Source organism: Gossypium arboreum, chromosome 7, assembly GCF_025698485.1.
Source record: "Gossypium arboreum isolate Shixiya-1 chromosome 7, ASM2569848v2, whole genome shotgun sequence".
Classification (NCBI taxonomy): Eukaryota; Viridiplantae; Streptophyta; class Magnoliopsida; order Malvales; family Malvaceae; genus Gossypium; species Gossypium arboreum.
In genome coordinates this window covers 59,842,960-59,864,023 of record NC_069076.1, presented here as the reverse complement: position 1 = coordinate 59,864,023, position 21,064 = coordinate 59,842,960, and the positions used below count along the sequence as shown (strand labels likewise).

The 21,064-nt window shown below is 37.0% G+C and overlaps 1 protein-coding gene across 1 annotated transcript; it reads right to left on the bottom strand.

Moving 5' to 3' along the window:
• Positions 1–1,840: 1,840 nt before the first annotated feature.
• On the bottom strand, positions 1,841–13,892 carry LOC128295424 (uncharacterized). The gene is made up of 9 exons (XM_053030989.1): positions 13,676–13,892; positions 6,494–6,725; positions 6,195–6,289; positions 5,563–5,960; positions 4,517–4,597; positions 3,883–4,089; positions 3,671–3,805; positions 2,450–2,522; positions 1,841–1,920 (listed from the first exon to the last, which is right to left on the bottom strand). The coding sequence occupies exons 1-9, from the start codon at positions 13,890–13,892 to the stop codon at positions 1,841–1,843; spliced, it is 1,518 nt and encodes a 505-aa protein (XP_052886949.1).
• Between the last annotated feature and the right edge of the window lie 7,172 nt (positions 13,893–21,064).

Here is a 21,064-nt window from a genome sequence, read left to right as displayed (position 1 = left end):
TGCATCACATGCTATGACAATTTTATAATACTCATATTCATATATTCATCAAATCAACAATTTTGATTCTCCACAGTTTTTCTTTAAAAAGAAAAATCAAAGAAATGAGTGTGAACTGATCTGCCACAATTCGTTGTGGCAAATTAAGGTCTATCTGGCACTTAAAGATCATGTTTATTAGTGTTCTTATATGTTTTTATTTGCTTAGGTTTAATTTTGGTAAAGTAAGCATTTTTACGTAGTTTTTAGTATTTTGAGGACCCGTAATGCCAACTCGAGCCTCAAGAATGACTAATGAATTATTTGAGTGTGTAGGGCACCAATTTGGGCTTAAGTATGCAAAGAACGAAGACTGTGTTATGACATCAACATCTAGCATCATAACACTAAACTTCGAAGCATCAAGGGCTAAAACAAGGGTTTACGTTGCGATGTGGTGACCTTGGTGTCGTGATGTTGTGATGTAAGTGTGACCAGATGATGACATCAGTGGTCACGTGATGTAACACCCCAAACCCGGCCTAGACGTTATGGCTAAATTTGGCGATGTTCATATGATAGGGTGTTTAAAAAAATCGTGTTGTCACGATGAAACCATTTTCACTTAATTACTTCTCTTTATCTCACAATAGCTTAAAAGACATTTTACCTATTTAAATGATTGTTTCAAAATGTTACTCGCTGCAGAAGCTTTTTAAAACAGTTCAAGTAATCATGGTTTAAGAGAAATCAATTGTTCGTTTTGAAAACTGAATTTCCCTATTGCTAGCAGTTATAATCCATGAAAATAAATATAACCAAATTTAAGCAAACAGTCCAAGAAATCCAGATTACATAAAAAATAACCCTGAAAATAGTTAAGAAATAGATACCAAATCTAAAATTAAAAACAGTTTAAAATACGTGTGGCCACCATGGAGTCCTCCGCTGCACCGATCTGTCAAGTCTGGGGACTACCTGTGCACATTAAACAAAAGGGTGAGTTTACGTAAACTCAGTGTGTAATCCCACAGAAAACAAGCAATCAGTATACAATCATACTTAGTCTGGGCGTTAGCCCTTTTCAGTATCAGTGGCAGATGGGCCTTAGCCCATTACAGTATCAGTACAAATATGTACAAAATCCTATCCAACCAGCCTCTACACACCATCTCCGTCCAACCCTACACTCCATGTGGGGATTAAATCAACCCACCTATCCCTACACTTCTGATAGTACCAAATGCGGCATAAAATAGTAATTTGCTGCTGAGCTGCCAGTATATTAGGCTTATGAGCCTTTCAGTACATTTCCTCCAAATATCATCATCCCAACCTTATGCAATACAAACATACATTATGCCATGCTTTTATGCAACCATCAGTCAAACGTATACATATATAAACCAGTAATCATGCATTATTATTCATGCATCACATACATTTAGATCACACATTTAGGGGTTTAGATAACGCTTACCAACCCTAATTTGGGTTAACAGTCGACTTGGGCAACCCATGCAACCTTAGAAGTCATTTCGGTAAAATGGCCTCACTCGCCCATGTGGCCTACTGTGTGGCCCACACGGCCCAATTTGGCCTTGGCTGTGTGGATCACACGGCCTGGCCCAGAATCCTACATGCCCGTGTAGACTACCCGTGGGGGCTCACACGCTCATGTGGCCCACATGGCCCATATTAGTCCAGCCCGTGGGTCACACATGGCCTGCTTGGCCATCACACGACCGTGTCATGTGCGCACGGCCTGGCCTCGTCAAACACACACTCGTGTCCATCACACGGCCTACCATAAAGGAGACCACACGCCTGTGTGGTGTCGATAGAAAGCTTTTTCAGCTTTTCACCATATCCCATTTTCTGCTTTTCCTGTACACACCTTATGTCGATTCGCTGCCAAACCAATCCCGAGACCACCAGAACCTATAATTGAAAATCCAAAAACCCAAACTCAGTCTTAATACGTGATAAACTGAACTTGCAAAATGAAAAAAGTTTAATTCGAGCGTTCTCTACTTATCCCAGCACCCGAACGGTTGACTACGATTCAGTAAGAGTAATGCAACGACCCTCTCGATTTGCTGCTGCCCAAAACACAAATTTCGTCACCATACCGAAATGGAAAATTGTTTCTAATGATAATAAAAACACTTCCTACTAAGCCGATAAAGAAACACCACCACTTACCTAAGCAAACAAACACCGTAAACAGTGAAATAGAGATTTAGAGAACAATGGTATGATGATGACAGAGAAATAAAAGGGAATAATAGCGGATGGAGAAGAAAGAGACGTCATTTTTTTCAGTAGAGAGAAAAATGAATTTGAAAATAAAATCAAAATAAAATATTTTGATAACTCCCCTACTACTTCACATCCTAACCACCCGCTCTTAATCTTTCAATACAATCCGAACTTTTTCAATCAAACGAGAAAAAATAAACTCCCTCACTTGCGCGATGATTCGAACACAGGACCTCCAGGACAGCAACAGTCCTCCTAACCACCAGACCAGCAGGCCTATTCTGAAATGGTTTTACAATTAATCCAATATAAGCGCACTGATCTAGTATGAGGCTTAAACCAGAAAAATACCAAAATTTTCCAAAGCTAGGGCTTGAACTTAGGACCTCTCACACACACCCAGAACACATAACCACTGGAGCAGATACCTAGTTGTCACAGTTTAATAGAACAAAAATAATAAATTTGGGGTGTTACAACTCTACCCCTAAAAGAAAATTTTGGCCTCGAAATTTACCTGATCAAAACAGTTGAGGATACTGCTGACGCATCGCATCGTCAGGCTCCCACGTGGCCTCTTCAATGCTATGATTCCGCCACAGCACCTTCACTAATGGAATGAACTTCCTCCTTAGAACCTTAACGTCGCGATCCAGAATCTAAACCGGCTCCTCCTCGAAGGTCAAATCTAGCCTAACCTCAATCTCCTCAATAGGAACAATATACGTAGGATCAGAGTAGTAGCGCCTCAAGACCGAGAGTGAAACACATCATAAATGCAGTCTAGCTCTGGAGGTAACCCCAACTGATAAGCGATTAGTCCCACTTATTTCAGAATACGGTATGACCCAATAAACCTAGGGCTCAGCTTGCCCTTACAATCGAACCTCAGGATCTTTTTCCATGGAGAGACCTTGAGAAATATGAAGTCCCCCCCAGAATACTCCATCACGTGTCTCTTCAGATCTACAAAAGATTTTTGTCTATCCGATTTTGCTTTCAGTCAATCCCGAATCAACCTGACCTTATACTCAGTCTCAGAAACCAACTGAGGATCTAGAACACGTCGATCACCCAACTCAATCCAACACAAGGGAGTGTGACACTTACGACCATACAGAGCCTCGTAAAGTGCCATCTGAATGCTAGACTGGAAGCTATTATTGTAAGCAAACTCCACTAATGGCAGATACTCCTCCCAACTACCTCAGAAATCAATAACACAGTTCCTCAACATATCCTCCAGTATCTGAATCACCCTCTCAGATTGACCATCGGTCTGAGGATGGAACACAATACTGAAGTCCAACCATCGAGACGTGAAGCGAGGATCCCTATCGAAGATGATCAAAATCGATACCCCATGCAGTCTCACTATATCTAAAATATAAAGTTTTGCCAGCTTCTGCAGAGAATAATTAGTACGAACCGATATAAAGTGATCAGACTTGGTCAATCGATCCACGATGACCCATATTGAATCCTTCCTAGTGGGTGTTAGAGGCAACCCATTAACAAAATCCATAGTTACACGTTCCCACTTCCATAGAGAAATCTTTACCAGCTGCAGTAAAACCGAAGGCAACTGATGCTCAGCTTAACCTGCTAGCATGTCAAACATCTAGCCACAAAATCAGTAACTTCTTGCTTCAAACCTAGCCACCAATACAACTCTTGAAGGTCTTGATACATCTTATTCCCACCAGGGTGCATAGCATAATGGCTATTATGCGCTTCCCTCAGAATTGACTGTCTCAGATCCACATTGTTCAGTACACAGATTCGTCCTCGAAAGCACAATACACCATCACTGTTTAATCCAAAGTTGGTAGTAGCACCACTCTCAACCTGTCAGAACCGAAGACCCATCCTATAGCTGTTTACCCTTAATCTGCTCGATCCAATTTGGTTTGACTTGCAGCTTAGCCAACAAACTCCCGTCGTCAAACAAGCTAAGTCGAGTGAACATTGCTCTCAGATCAGTCATAGCCCTACGGCTCAACGCATCAGCCACCACATTGGCCTTGCCAGAATGGTACTCAATGGTACAGTCAAAATCCTTAAGCAGCTCAACCCACCTATGCTGCCTAAGATTCAGCTCCTTCTGAGTGAGGAGATACTTAAGGCTTTTGTGATCAGTGTAAATGATACACTTCTCACTGTACAGTTAATGCCTCTAGATTTTCAGTGCAAATACCATAGCAGCCAGTTCCAAATCATGCATCGGATAGTTTCCCTCATGTGTCTTAAGCTGAAGAGATGCATACGCTATGACCTTACCATCCTGCATCAACACACATCCCAAACCGACATGTGATTCATCACTAAAAACCCTGAACTCCTTCCTAGATTCTAGCTGTATCAGAATAGGAGCCTCAGCCAACACAGTCTTGAGCTTCTTAAAACTCTCTTACTGCACATCAGACCAGACAAATGGTACACCCTTACGTAGCAACTTAGTTAAGGGTGCTACAATAAGTGAGAACCCTTCCACAAATCACCGACAATAACCTGCCAACTCTTAAAAACTATGAATCTCAGACACATCCTTATGCTGCTTCCAATCCAAAATAGCCTTTATCTTTCGAGGATCGACTTGCATCCCCTCAGAAGATACCACATGACCCAAAAATATTGCTTCACGTAACCAGAACTCGCACTTGCTAAACTTAGCATAGAGCTGAATTTCCCTCAAAATCTAAAGAATAATCCTAAGGTGCTCATCATGTTCATCCTCAGTCCTCGAATAAACCAATATGTCATCGATGAACACCACCACAAATAGATCCAGATAGGGCTGAAATACTTGGTTCATCAAGTCCATGAAAGCTGTTGGTGCATTAGTTAGTCCAAACGGCATCACTAGGAACTCGTAATGACCATAACGAGTCTTAAACGCTATCTTATGCACATCAGCCTCCTTAACCCTCAACTAATGATACCTAGAATGCAAGTCAATCTTAAAGAACACAGACACCCTTCAGAACTGGTCAAACAAATCATCAATCCTTGAAAGTGGATACTTGTTCTTGATGGTCAGCTTATTCAGTTGCCGGTAGTCAATATACATACTCATGGATCCATCCTTTTTCTTAACAAACAGTACTGGTGATCCCCACAAGACACACTAGGGCGGATGAACCCACGATCCAACAACTCCTGAATTTGAGCCTTAAGCTCCGTAAGCTCTTTCGGTGCCATCCGATAAGGAGTGATAGACACCAGAGCTGTACCAGGAAAAAGCTCAATCCCAAACTCCACTTCACAATTCAGAGGTAACCCCTGTAGCTCTTCAGGAAAGACGTCCAAAAAATCATTTACCATTCTGATGTCCTTAACAGTAGAGTCCCCAGAATCAAAAACACTTATATAGGCCAAAAATGCCTCACATCCCTTACGAACCAACTTTTCTACTACTAGTGCAAAAATCACATTAGAAAAATAATTTTGGAGTTCTCCAATTAAAACTACCCTATTATCCTCCTCAGTCCTCAGTACGACCCTCTTAGTCGCACAGTCCAAACTGATGCGGTGCTTGACCAACCAGTCTATTCCCAATATTAGGTTGAACTCCCCAAATGGCAGCTCCATTAGATCAACCAGGAATACCGTCCTTTGAACCTCTAGAAGAACATCTCTAAACAATTTATTAACCCGAACCGGTTGCCCTAATGGACTCAGTACAGTGACCTCACTAGTGGTACTCTCAACCGATAACTCTAGATTTTCAAAAACAAACTAGGCTTTGTAAAAATGAGTAGATCTTATATCTATAAATGCAGTGTAAGGCACATCATAAATAAGAAAAGTACCCGTGATGATGTCTAGAGCATCTTTGTCCTCTCGGTGATGTGAAGCATAAACTAGAGCAGGCTATCTCGCCTTAGTCTGTCCAACACCTCTACTCGGTGCTCTCTGCCCATGGCCCATACCATTACCACCTCTAGCCTAACCACGGCCCCTCAGTGGTTGCTGTGCTACACTCTGTGGCTGCAGCACAGTACTAGTACTCTGAGCTTGCATCTGATCGGCCCTCAACGGACACTCCCTAATACAGTGATCCAATGACCCATATCTCAAGCAAACCTCAGTCCTCTTCCACACTCGCCCTGATGGTATTTACCATAGTCGACACATGGCTGCGATCCAGTAGCAATAATAGAGGGCCTAGCTTAAACTGGCCCATTAGGTCTGGCCTTTTTCTTAGGCCTCAGTATAGAACTCGAGGGCTTTGAATCCCTCTTATTCTTACCTCTCTCTATCACGATTTTGGCGCTCGGCACACTTAACTTCCTCAGTGATCTTTGCCTCTTCCACCAGTGCAGAGAAATCATGCTCCCTCTGCGGAGCTATCAGGACTCTTAGGTTATCTCTGAGGCCATCCTCAAAGCGAACACATCGCTCATACTCAGTCGCCACCATACCTCGTGCATAGTGACTCAATTGCAGAAATTCAGCTTCACACTCAGCCATATAACTGGCTCCTACATATTTCCCTTGGAAGGCGGTCTTAAAGAAATCCCATTTTAGATGTTAGGGCTAAATGCCCTCCTTAACAGTAAACAATCACTAATAAGCCTCGTCTCGCAACAAAGAGACTGTACCCTTTAATTTCTACACAGGGGTACAATCTATGTAACACCCCGTACCCGAGACCGTTGCCGGAGTCGGACACGAGGGGTTTGCAGACTTAAATCACTCGCTTTCACAGTCCATTTTAAAAAAAATTCCAGGCAGTTGGCTAACTGCATCACTGTCACTTTAAAAATCATATCTTGAGTTCCAAAACTTGAAAATCAGTTTCGTAATTTTTCCCTAAAACTAGACCCATATGTTCATCGACAAATATTTTTCTAGAATTTTTAGTCGGGCCAATTAGTACAGTTTATTAGTTAAAGTCTCCCCTGTTACAGGGTGCGACTACACTGACCTTCATGCATTACAATTTGGATATCTCCCTGTACAGGGCTTCAATACCGATGCCGTTTATTTCTGTAGAAGCTAGACTCAAAAAGGAATCTATACATATATGGCATGACTTCTAAATGTCTCTGGTTAATTTATAATGAATTTCAAAATTCAGATCAGGGGATCCAGAATCCGTTCTGGCCCTGTCTCACATAAACTTCAACATCTCATAATATACTATTCATATGAGCGCTTCGTTACTTTCTTATGAAAATAGATTCATCAAGGTTCGATTACATAATTTATTCGCTATTTAATTCCATTCCTACTATTTTTAGAGATTTTTCACATCCACATCACTGCTGCTGCCAGCATCTATTTTTAAGGTAAACTTTACCTATTTCATGATCCTCCATGGATCAACTAGAGTTTGTCCTACATATACCAAAAGTGATCATGAATAACCATTCCCATGACTAACCGTTACCAACATTTCCATACCTCTCGACGGACAACATACAAAACGATTATAGTGCTATGATCAAAGTATACTTAAGCCATTTTCGCATGGCTATCCAAATTTACACAAAACCGAAAGGTACATGACCTACAACAAAAGGGTAGTCCTATACATGCCATTTCAAAGTTCAACCAAAAATATACCAAAAGGAGCTTTGATAGTGTGGGCGACTTCGACTTCAAAAATCCCGAGTCCGATAGCTGACGAACCAAAATCTATAAAATAGAGAATCAAAGAAACGGAGTAAGCGTTAAATGCTTAGTAAGTTTTGAGCAAAGAATTTAAGCACATCAGAAGTATAGCATTCATATAACTAAACTAATAATTCCATATATACATATTCTCAAATCATTCCTACTTCACATTCCAACCCCTATATTCATACATAAGGGATCATCTTAGCCAAATACCGGAAGCTCATTACTCGACTGAGTGAATATTATTCGAAGGGAATCAACTATTCCAATGCACATACGAAACATACCTCATTGTTGGGATTTTACAAGCGTATTAACTGAAATTTTACAGCAAGATTGCTCATTCTCGAATCACGTACCTTCGGAATTTAACCGGATATAGCTACTCGTTCAAACGCCTTCGGGACATAGCCCGGTTATAGCAACTCGCATATACGCCTTCGGGACTTAACCCGGATTTAGTAACTCGCATAAATGCCTTCGGGACTTAACCCGGATTTAGTAACTCGCATAAATGCCTTCGGATCCTAGTCCGGATATAGTCACTTAGCACAAAGCCTTCGGGACTTAGCCCGGACATCATTTGAATAACCATGCACATTTATCAATAAATCATGACACATCCATATTTCATTTTCATTAGCAAAGCTCAAACACAAGACACTTATCACACTTGCAATTTCGGCTCATTAGCCACATACAAAGAGCATGATCTAATCAAATCATAATCTAAGTTCCATTACTCGAAAACTTACCTCGGATGTTGTCAAACGATTTCGATGGCTATTCGACCACTTTTTCCTTCCCTTTATCGGATTTAGTTCCCCTTTGCTCTTGAGCTTAATTTAACAAATAAATTGATTTAATCATTTGAGCATCAAAAGAGGAACTCAAGGTACTTAGCCCATATATATACATTAGACACTAAAGTCACATACATATGAAATCATGAATCAACTCAACACATTAGCCAATATTCACCTTAGCCAAATTTTCTAAGTCAAGATAAAGCCATCAATATGTTTACCTATGGCCGAACATACACATCAACCTATGTACTCATTCATGTGGTCGATTATATTCGGTCATGCATACACACATAAAATCAATTTGGATACTCTATCAATCCAACATACATTCGGCAATAGTCCATAATTCTCTCTCTCGGCCACTCATTTCACACTTAACAAAGCTTCCATTCGAACTCATTAGTGAGTATCAGTTAACCTAAGCTATCTTTTAAACCTTTATTATCACTTCATGCTAAACCAAAGACCACATTCGGCACTTTCATCCACCATTCTACCAAGCATGCAATATTCAACCACAACCAACTCACATTCGGCCCTAGTTCATAACAAGGTAGCGGAATTCTTTCTATGGTTCAAACACTCATCCATCATCATTATTCACCTAACTTTAACATGAAACAACAAAACTCACCATTATTAACTACCATAGTCAAAAACCTTACTCAATCTAAAATCAAAATTTTGTCATGGTTTACAAAAATCACTTGATATCTCACTCAATATCAACTAAAATTTCAAGAGCTAGTACAAACTTCCTTACCTTAATAGTGACCTAAGATGACCGATTGCTTCACTCCCTTCTTCTTCCTTTCAATCCGGCCAAGAAGAACTAAAGAACACAACTTGTTTTTCTTTCTTCCTTAGAACATTCGGCCAAGAGAAATGAGAAAAGATGGACACTTTTTTTGTTTTCTTCCTTACATTCACGGCAATGGGAGGGGAGAAACAATCTCACCATTCTTTTCCTTTTCCATTTCTTTATTACCCATACTCATTATTTTATTGTTCCTAACATACATCACTACATAACATGTTTGTGACATGTTTCCACTCATAGCATGGCCGGCCATTAGCTCAAATATTGGGCAATTTGACATGCAAACCCACCATTTCTATAACATGCATTATTAGGCCACTTTACATTTGCCTAGCACATTTCTAAATTTTCTCACATAAGTCCTATGTACTCCATTCACATGCAATTAACTAAATCGAAGCTTAAAAATTTTCACACATTCATATTCACATATTTTAGACAATAAATATCACATTCAAATAATTTGGTGACTCGGTTTAGCGGTCCCGAAACCGCTTTCCGACTAGGGTCACGTTAGGGCTGTCACAATCTAAGTCATCCATAATCCACTCCGTAGCCTCCATCTAGTACTAGGCCACATTAGGGGCAACTGTAACGCTCGGGTTTGTGCAAGTGTACACAGTCGTTATCAAGTAATAAGCAAGTATCGAGTTATCGTCTCTACAGGGATTGTAGTTGTGCTAAGTCACTTAATTTGTAAAAGTTTATTAACAATTTGATAAATAAAAACAATATAATTTAGAAGTGATGAAAATTTAAGTATATGAAACTAAATACAATGATCCCTAATGCAATTTATCCTAAGTATGCAAACTATATGAATGAGATAGATTTTAGCAGAATTAACACAATAAGCAACAATTATAATATAAATAAGCTAGGACAATTACTTTAATTAAACTCAAATTATTATCAACATACATATCAATATCCGGAAAAACATTCCATGGCAACTGGATCTTTCATGAGTTTGGAAACCACGTTAGGTCCTTTCGGAATCCTTTACTTAGTAAATACGCATTTTATTGATCCTTATTTACTAAGGGTTTCTTAGTATTCATGCGAGGTAATAGGGACGTGTTAGGTTTGAAACAGTTTAATCACACAAATCTAAAAACTATGCAGATAACAGAGCCTAGTTAGGGATGTTATGCAACCTGTGATTTAATTGGGTTAGGATCTAAATTGAGCATGCACATTTCAATTATGTGTCCATTAGCCGCCGTCTGGTTAGGATCGTTCAGCTAATTCAGGTGTATTTCAATCACATATGAACGAAATACAGACTTTATTTTAATTGAAAACATGATCGATTGAGGCACAAATATTATAAGCATGAACCAAATAATTATTATTAAATCAAAGCAACCATCCTAGCTTAAATAAAATTAAGCTATCATTGTTGTAAACAAGAACAAAGAACACATAGCAAACATTCTTGAATTAAATTAAAGTAAAAGAACACATAGCAAACATTCTTGAATTAAATTAAAGTAAGAAAGATTAAACTCAATTCAGAGTGGCTGTCACCCAATACTATGACTGATGAGGGCTCCTTCATTCCTTCGCTTTGCTCCTTTTCTTATGGCTCTCCGAGGTGGCCGACCAAGGGTTCTTTAAAAGGCTAATTTGCTCAAAATATTTATGCAAAGATGATGATAGGTGTGAGGGCTAAGAAGGGTAAGAGAATTGAGAGAGAAGAGAAAATGATAAATGAGTGAGGGATGAATGAAGGATGAGGGACGATTGAAAAAATGAGAAAGGGGCTCTTATTTATAGGTTAGGCATGGGAGCTAGTTTGCTAAAAATAGAAGTTTCCATTTTCAAAACTCCTTCCAAGGGTGGTCGGCCATGAATTAAGGGAATGTGGATGATTTTGCTTGATTCTTTGTCAATTTGAGTGCCACAACAACTCAGGACTAAGACTCGGTCACCAGAAAATCTTTGGGCAAATATCTGATTTCTTCAACTCTTCAAGGACCTTATGTAATTAAACCAAAAGATGGTTTATGAAGCTCCATATTTAGTCGAATTTTTGGCTGACATGGCCCTCCATTTAGACAATTTTGTAATCAAATTAAAGCTCTCAGACCTGTCCAAAAATAAATCAATAAGTTAGAGAACCAAAGAATTAAATTTTACCAACTTAATTAAATTAATTAAAACCCAAATTATTAATGAAATATTTTAAAATGAATTATTAAATATAAATTTATATTTTATTATTTAATTTATTCATGCATGGCCCACTTTATCTCATAAAAATATAATATGCTCAATTTAATATAAAATAAGTCATTTTTATGCATGAAAACTATATAATAAAGCTTAAAATCACATTTTAATAATTTCTATGTCCTGTTTTCATATTTTCACATATTTCATTAATTTATTAAACAATTACTTGGTTTTAACAACAAATTTAAGTAAAAGGTGATAATTTATATAGGAAAAATCCTATATATTTTTTAGTTTACACACCCCCAAACTTAAATCATTGCTCTTCCCAAGTAATGTTCATGCACAGTACAAGGTCTCGCTAAAGCAAAATTGCTAAAAGTGTAAGAAGCATCAATCATTGCCCCATAATCATGTATTAATAAATTCATGCTCATCGATCTTCTTCATTAGTAAGTAATTCATATGCAACCATTTTGAAAATTTTATACTAAGTTTCAAGGTATGCCAACATGAATCATAGTATGTATATACGTCACAGCCATAGATAATATTCTTTCATTCAACACAATTTCTCATCAATCAAGCAAAACAATCATAGGGCTTATTTATAATCTTCATATGTTGAACTTAAGACTTCCTCTCCACTGATGTAGTTGACATAATCATCAAATCAATAGGTCTTTAATAAGGTTGTAACGGGGCTCGGTCAAAGGTAGGGATTTTAAGAGATGGGATATTTCAGTTTCAAGATCTTGACCTTTAACTTTGTCTTGGTTTTCTCGTAATACAACCTTTTTCTTTACATGAACCTTTGGAACACCCCTAAACTTATTTTGAACTTAAGCTCATCCATTTTTTTCCTTTTTGAAGACCAAGCAAACTTTTCTTCGCCCTCTTTTTTTTTTTTATAAGCATGAGCGAAAATCTCCTCAAATGTTGATTACCAATACAACTTAAGTTAAGATAGGTGCACAAAATTAGGATAACTTAAAAACATGGTAATATGGCTTGTAATGTAGGTTCATTGCAATAAACATGCCTTTAAGCTAAAAATTATAGTTTCAATGATCTAAAATCATAAGGTGGGCTTGAAAAGGCTCAAACGATCCAAAGAAAATGGTGCCTATATCATTTTAGATTTTTATGTCTCCTAGGATTTCGCCTCAAGAAAGTTACTAAGTCAATTCTAAAGATATAAACCTTCATGCATGTCTAATCTTAAAAGAAACTAAGTTTTCATGGCAAACATTACTGAAGACTTAGATCATACAATCATTTTGTTCTTCATGATAACATACAGTCATTTAGATAAAATCATCATTCATGCTTGCATACAAGCTATCTTATTAATAAAGAATTTCTCTAAACATTCATTTATTAAAACATACTCATGAAAGAAATAATTGAAACATACTTGAAAATTTGAGCAGTAAAAATTATTTACCTTACCCCCTTTAAAAAGAAGCAATGTCCTCATTCCAAGAACAAGGTAATGAATGAAAACTAAACACCAGGTAGGGTTAAAAAGAAAGAGAGGTGAGTCATTAAGACTGCTTAAATACCAAGTCTTTCCTTATAATCCAATCCTAGACATGTTCATTCCCATTACAACATCACTTAGTGTTTTTTTTTCTAAAGGAAGCATTTATTCATGCTTGCTATGTTTCATTTTGCAGAAATTAAATCTGAGTTACTAAAGAAACAAATTCCTAAATACCTAAAATAAATAAATAAAAAGACAAGAATCCCCCCTTTTATTCTTTTGACTCATTCCCCTTGTCTTCTTTAGCTCCTTCTCCGCTTGTATAATCAATATCGTCCATCCATGTCTCAAAGATAGCATTTAGGAACTCAGGAACAAAAGTGTTAGAGATATTCTTAAAAGTATTTCGAATCGAATCATCTCTAATTTTTTCATATTTCCTGTAAGTTTGTTGTTGATTATGCATTAACTTGCACATATCCATCAACATTGACAGCTCTGATTTCCTTGAAGTACTTGCAGCAGTCAGCAAGGGAGTTGTATATTCAGGTTCAACATTTAGCTTAACTGGTTCTTCTTCTGGCTCAACCCTTGGTTCAGGGTCTTCAACTGGTTCCTTATCAGATTCTTCTTCTTTTGTGATTGAAACTGATTCAGTTTTAGTTTCATTTGTTGGCTCCTGAGTACCTGGCTCAGTTGGTTCTTCTTGCTCACCTTGATTCAACTCATGCATCTTCTCTATTAACCTTTCTAGATCATGACTTGTAATGCATCATTGGACATATTGCCCCTTCAAATTCGCTTCTTTTTTAACACGAGCCCTTAAGCAAAGTGAAGTGATTAATGATAGGAAATAAGCACTTCTTGTCTTCTTTTTAGCACAGCCATAAATTTCCTTGAGAATAATTTTCCCAACATTAATGGACTTTTTTGTCAAGATTGCATACACAAGAGCATTCGTTCCATCGAGATGGTGGAACTGTGTGAGATAGGCATTAAACTGTAGCGAACAAAATAAAACCATACCTTTGCTACTGGTTTTAGGTATTCCTTTCGGCAAGAATGGCTCCCATACTTTCTTATAATCTATTGGGATCCCAGATTTGTTACAACATCAAGCACTTGTTGAAGAAAATCCTAATTGATATTGCTCATCAAAGGGTAGTACTCATCTTCTTCAACATCAGGTAAGTTAAACTAATCATTGAAGGACTTAGAGGTAAGAGGTACCTTTTTCTTCCGAACGATGACCTTAGTGGCACTAGTTCATCATCGGGAAGTAAACGAGCATCACAAAGTCATTCCCACTTGAGAGCATTGATTGTCTTTCTAATTGGCACAGGGACAACCATCAAATCATTACTCTTCAAGTTAAAACCTTTTTTCAGCATCATAGGTTGATGCTTGAAAATTGAATCAAATCTCTCTTTCACTTATTCATCGATCATAATCAGGTTTTCAAGAGTAGTCTTTGACGATCTAATTCTTTTGTGAGACATGGTATTTTCCCGAAAATTCGGCAAAGTTCTACTTACAGGGGAAGAAGAGAAATCAGCAGGTGGGTAGGACTTGCTCAGTAAACCTTGCAACAGTGAAGAGGTTACAACGACAAAGGCAACATGCGATAGCAATGGTGGTGTGTGGTAGCGATAACGGCTACGTGTGACAGGGACGTTGCTGCCTCAGTGATTTCTTTGCGACAGAAATAAGAGATTTTGGGGAAATGGGAAAAGAACTAGGGTTTCTTTTGGGATATGAGGTTGATGGCACAAGAGAAAAGTTTAGGGTTTTTTGGGGTTTAAGCAAATTTCTTTGAGGGATATGAAAAATAGTAGAATGAAGAGGGGTTTATATAGGGAAAATTTAGGGCAACATGTAGCAAAAACTTAGCTACATTAGGGTTACTTGGGTGGCAATCAATGGAAGTGGCGGCAATAAGTGTGGAATTTTTCCTCTTTTTGCTGTCTTGGACCTCAAATTCAGACTGTATCTTACTAAAGAAACTGATTAGTACTTGGGCCAAATTTGACCCCCTTTATCAACATAAAAATTTAAACAAAACAAATGACACTAAAAGAAATTTTAAATCTTAATTAGAAAATTTCTTCTCAATAAATTACATTAAATTAATTCCTAGGAAAGGTTGGAGGGGTCAGAGCGGTCCTGCTTAAGTTTCAATCTCCTTAGACAGAATTAATTAAATGTACTAAATTAAGAAAATAAATCCTAATTATTTATTTACAAAACAAGTTTGTGAAAAATCAAGGGTCTGCTAATTTGAACGAGGATTCAACTCGCTCAACTTCACCATCCCAATAATGTTTGAGATGTTGCGCATTAACTTTAAACGTACCTCCGTGATTGTCGTATAATTCAACAGCTCCATAAGGGTGAACTCGATAGATGGTATAAGGTCCTTTCCATGGGGATTTCAACTTCCTAGGAAATAACTTTAGCCTTGAATTGAACAATAAAACCTTCTGACCTTCTTTAAACTCACGAGCTCGTATATGACTGTCATGCCATTTTTTTTATCTTTCTTTACACATTTTGGCATTCTCATAAGAAAACAACCTCAACTCTTCCAACTCATCTAGTTGTAACATCCTTCGACCACCGGCTTGCTTAAGATCAAAGTTCAATTTCTTCAAAGCCCAGTGAGCTCTATTCTCCTACTCTAATGGCAAATGACACGCCTTTCCAAAAACCAACCGATAAGGAGTCATTCCTAACAGTGTCTTAAATGATGTTCGATAGGCCCATAATGCGTCATCAAGCCTTCGAGGCCAATATTTTCTTGCTAGGGCATACTACCTTTTCAAGGATACATTTGATCTCACAGTTCACTCTTTCAACTTGCCTATTAGACTGAGGGTGATAAGTAGTAGCAATCTTTTGTTTCACATCATATTTGTCAAGCAACCACTTAAGCCATTTTTTCACAAAGTGAGAACCTTCATCAATAGTAATAGCTATTGGTGTCCCAAATCATGTAAACACATGCTTATGTAGGAATCGCATGACTACCTTAGCATCATTTGTAGAATATGCTTCAGCTTCAACCCACTTGGACACATAATCCACAGCAACTAAGATGTATTTGTTCACATATAAAGAAGGAAACGATCCTAAGAAGTCAATGCCCCATACGTCGAATAATTCAATCTCCAAAATGTTTGTTAAGGGCATCTCATTCCTCCATGATATGTTTCCGCTCCTTTGGCACCTAGCACAGTTCTTCACATAAGCATAAGCATCTTTAAATAGTGTAGGATAAAAAAAACCTGCTTGCAAAATCTTTGCTGCGGTATGTGCACCACCAAAGTGTCCCCCACTTGGAGATGAATGGTAATGATGTAAGATCTCAGCAATCTCACTTTCAGCTACACACTTTCGGATTATATTATCTGCACACAGTTTAAACAAGAACGGGTAATCTCAGAAATAATATCGACTATCATGAAGGAATTTATTCCTTTTTTGGTATGTCAATTCTCGAGGATTTATTCCACATGCAAGATAATTAGCAAAATCAGCAAACCAAGGTGTTTCATGAATTCTACTCACCACAAATAAGTGCTTATCTGGGAAATTCTCATTGATAGACACATGTGATTGTGTAACACCCCTCGCCCATATCCCTCGTCGGAACAGGGTTCGAGGTGTTACCCGACTTAAACTCAGTCAATCACACAAAAACCGTGTCGAAAAATTTCAATCAATTTAAATTTTTTCTTTTCACATGCAATGTGTCCCATATATGGGCTTACGAGGTCCAAAACATTAAAACCCTATACATGCCATAGACTCGAAATACTAGGATTTACTTACACCATTAGCGTGAGCTCGTCAGTGTGATAATATCTCCGGCAAACTCCAACCCGAGCAAGTAACTGGAGCCAACAATCTATAAAACAGAGGAATGTAACAATGGAATAAGCTTTCATAAGCTTAGTAAGTTTTAAGAAATGCAAACAAACAAACGCAATTATACTTCGATTATTCAATTTCTCAAAAGCCCATTTTCTAGATATATTACCATTTGGCCGAATATACACAAGCACATACTGCACATTCAACATTCTTATAATATTTAATCTGAATTCATATAACATAAATAAATCAAATGCTCTCACTTACTTTCACACCTTGACCGAATGTATCATGGTCATAGCTATAATTATAACATTTATTCACATATGTATTACATTATACACTTGTGATTCCATTCAAATCGAACTCACATATGAGTACATAGTGCGTACCTGGCTCACTTAATGTATTGAATGTATTCATTTGTCAATCTAATACGGGGTGCCTTAACCTTAGACTTTTATTCATTCACCGACATTTCGCCTGTTAGGCTCGAGGCCCTATATTGAAAGCCCGAATAGTATCTCACCGGCATTATAGCATGCTAGGCTCAAAGGCCCGAATAGTATTCCACCAGCATCATAGCCTACTAGGCATGAAGGCCCGAATACACATCACCGGCACAAAGCCTACTAGGCATAAAGGCCCAAATATAATACCAGCACTAGGCCTGCGGGATTTATCCCGGATATAATTCCAGCATATAGCCTGCGGGTCTTTAAGCCTGGATACACATCAAATATCATGCATATTAAATCATATATTAATACATCTCATTCAATATATCACATTAGTAGTCATTTGCTACATTCGGATATAAGCTCTATATGAACACCATCATTTACATTTCGGTTCAAAAGTCATACATAAATATCACACATCCATTTCACCATTCAAACTTAACCCATAGTGACCATTCGACTATAAGTCATATACATAAATTATTTATCACACAACTTAATTCCAGTAGAACCAAAAGGTCACAATTCATCTAATATGTTCATATTGCTCTCTGATTCGTACACAACCTTTCAAATTAGTAATTATAAGATGGTTCTGCACATAGTCCGTCCTTATCAATAATTTACGATGGTTTTACCCTTACTCACATATAGGCATTTTTACCTATGCTTCTCAATTCACATTCGTAATTCAATTCCAATCGATTTAACATGCATAAGTACATATCGCATACCTGACCAACTTAATTTATTTGAAAGAATTTGATTGTCGATTTAACACAAGGTCTCATAGTTGAACATAAACATGAAACCATTTCTTATACGTTCGATTCACATCAATCATCAAATTCATTTAATTCATATGTACTTTATTAGGTTGTTCGTACCTGAATAATTTACTATACGGAACGAATCCACATATCGTATTAGCCCATAGTCTTATAGCACCATACTTTTAATAGTTTACCCCATCGAAGTTCACATTTAATCACTTTAGTACCAAGCCACCTTCGGCTACCACAACGGACTAAATATAATAATTTTATACACATCATGGTTTCCTTTAGATATTCAATAATCACAAATCGTGATATCTCCACCAGCACATATACGGCATAGTTTATTCGTTGTAACACTCATTTAGTGCATCAAATTTCCAAATCCAATTCAACTTAGGCATAATAGCCATAATCGGCTTATAGCCTTAAATCATTACATATTCGGCACATTAACTAAATAAAATTTACATTCCCTTTACCATATTAATTTAACTCTTAGGCATATAAAAAGGAATCAAGCTTAAACACTTAAGAACTTACCTTGAATGTTGTCGAACGATTACAACAGCTATTCAATTACTTTCTCTTTTCCCTTATCCGAATTTTGCCCCACTATGCTCTTGAGCTTCAATTCAAAGATTTTAAACTAGTCATTATTCGACTATTCGAGCATCACTTTCAAAATATAATATATATATATATATAATATATTCGACTTTCACACCTACTAATCATAGTAAGCTTATAAAAAATCAATAAGCAACTCATTAACAATTTTTTGTCAATGTTTACCACATAATCAAAATTTCACTGCAAGCTGTCTTCCTGAACAACAGTCACTAAATCATTTATAACTGGATCTACGAAACTCCAAATCACGTTCCATTAATTTTCCCTGAAAATAGACTCATATATCTTCCATCCATAAAATTTTCAGAATTTTTGACTTGGCTAATCAATAACAGATTTTTCTTAAAATTTCCCCTGTTTCATTGTTTGACTAATCTGACCACTCCTCACTACGAATCAAATTTCTCATTCAACAGAATTCAAAATATGTTCTCATTTTTTTCATTTCAAGTTAGACTCATTAAGGAGTCTAAGCATATAAATTTCATCTTATGACCATTTTCGTACAATTTATAATGATTTTATAAAGACAGAACAGAGGATCTAGAAGTCATTCTGACCCTGTCCCACATCATTTCAAATATCTCATTATCGGTAATTCTTTTGCTTACATGGTTTCTTTTATAAGAAACTAGACTCATTAAGCTTTAATTATATAATTTATTATGCTTCTAACTTAACTCCCACAATTTATGGTGATTTTCCAAAATCACATTACTGCTGCTGTCCCAAGCAGATTTATTTCCAAATCACTCTTTCACACATACCTTGCATGCATGTTATTTAAACATGCATATCACAAATCAATCATCACATACCTATAACTTCACCTATCTTCCATTTTTCATCAAAAGAACATGAAACAACAACCATTTCCTTCATGCAAAAATTTATCATGTTTGCTAGTAAATTTAAAGATAAAACCGAAAGTGTAAAGGTTTAAGTACCTTACGGCAACAGCATGGAAATAATCAATTTAGGTCATAAAACAACAATAGAAATTCATATTTGAACAGCATAAATTTGCTTACATTGGAACAATAAATCAGCAGCTATAATTCTTGTTTGAACAATATAAAAACCCAAAATTTTGGACATTAAGGTAGCAACAAAAATTCATATTTGCTCACCACAAAACACATGATTTTGGTCATCAACAACCCAACTATTCATCTCATAAACTCAAGCCAAAAACCGAGAATCATGCATGGGGGTTGCATGCTATAACAACTTACTCAATAATCCAAAATCATCAAATTTTATTTCATTTCACTTACCAACCAAAAGAATAGCAACGTACCAGTCGAATCCCATTCCGAGCCTAGCCTTGTGCAAGCTCCTTCCCTTTCTTCTTACTACATTCCCCCTTTCCCTTAGCAAGTTTCTTGAGGAAATCAGCCCCTAAAGCAAACATGCAATAAGCTATCCCCTCACCTCACCCTTCCAATGAACAAAGAAATTTCAGCTGAAAAATTCTCTCCTCCCCTTTTTTTTTTTCTAACTTTCGGCTATCAAGAACAAGGATGGACAACCTTGTTCTTTTCACCCTTTTCTTCTTCTTCTTCTTTTTTGTTTCTTTTATTACTTATTTCCTATTATAAAACCATGTAGTCATTATAATATTAATACAAAATGCATATATTTTGTATCTCATACCATCATGGCCGGCCACTTCCTCTAAAGTGGGGAATTTGACATACAAGTCCACATTTTTTTCCACCATGCATTATTTGCCCACTACAATTTAACTTATCACATTTCCAAAGTTTCACACATAAGTCCTTTCTAATAACTTTCGCATACAATTGACAAAATCAAAGCATGAAATTTTCATGCATGCACTTTCACATATATTAAACACAAAATATAACATCTAATTATTTCTGTGACTCAGTTTTGTGATCCCGAAACCACTTTCCGACTAGGGCCAAATTAGGGCTGTCACAACTCTCCCCCCCTTAGAAATTTTCATCCCCGAAAATCTTACCAGAAGAAATAGTTCCACTCTAAAAACGTTTTTGCAAAATTCTAGGAATCACAATTTTCCATTCTTCACATGTATCTCTTTTTCTTTTTTTTTTTACCAGAAATCTGGAACTTTGGTCTACACCAAAAGATCACATTATAGATACTTTAGTCACTTCATCAAATAAAACCTTGTA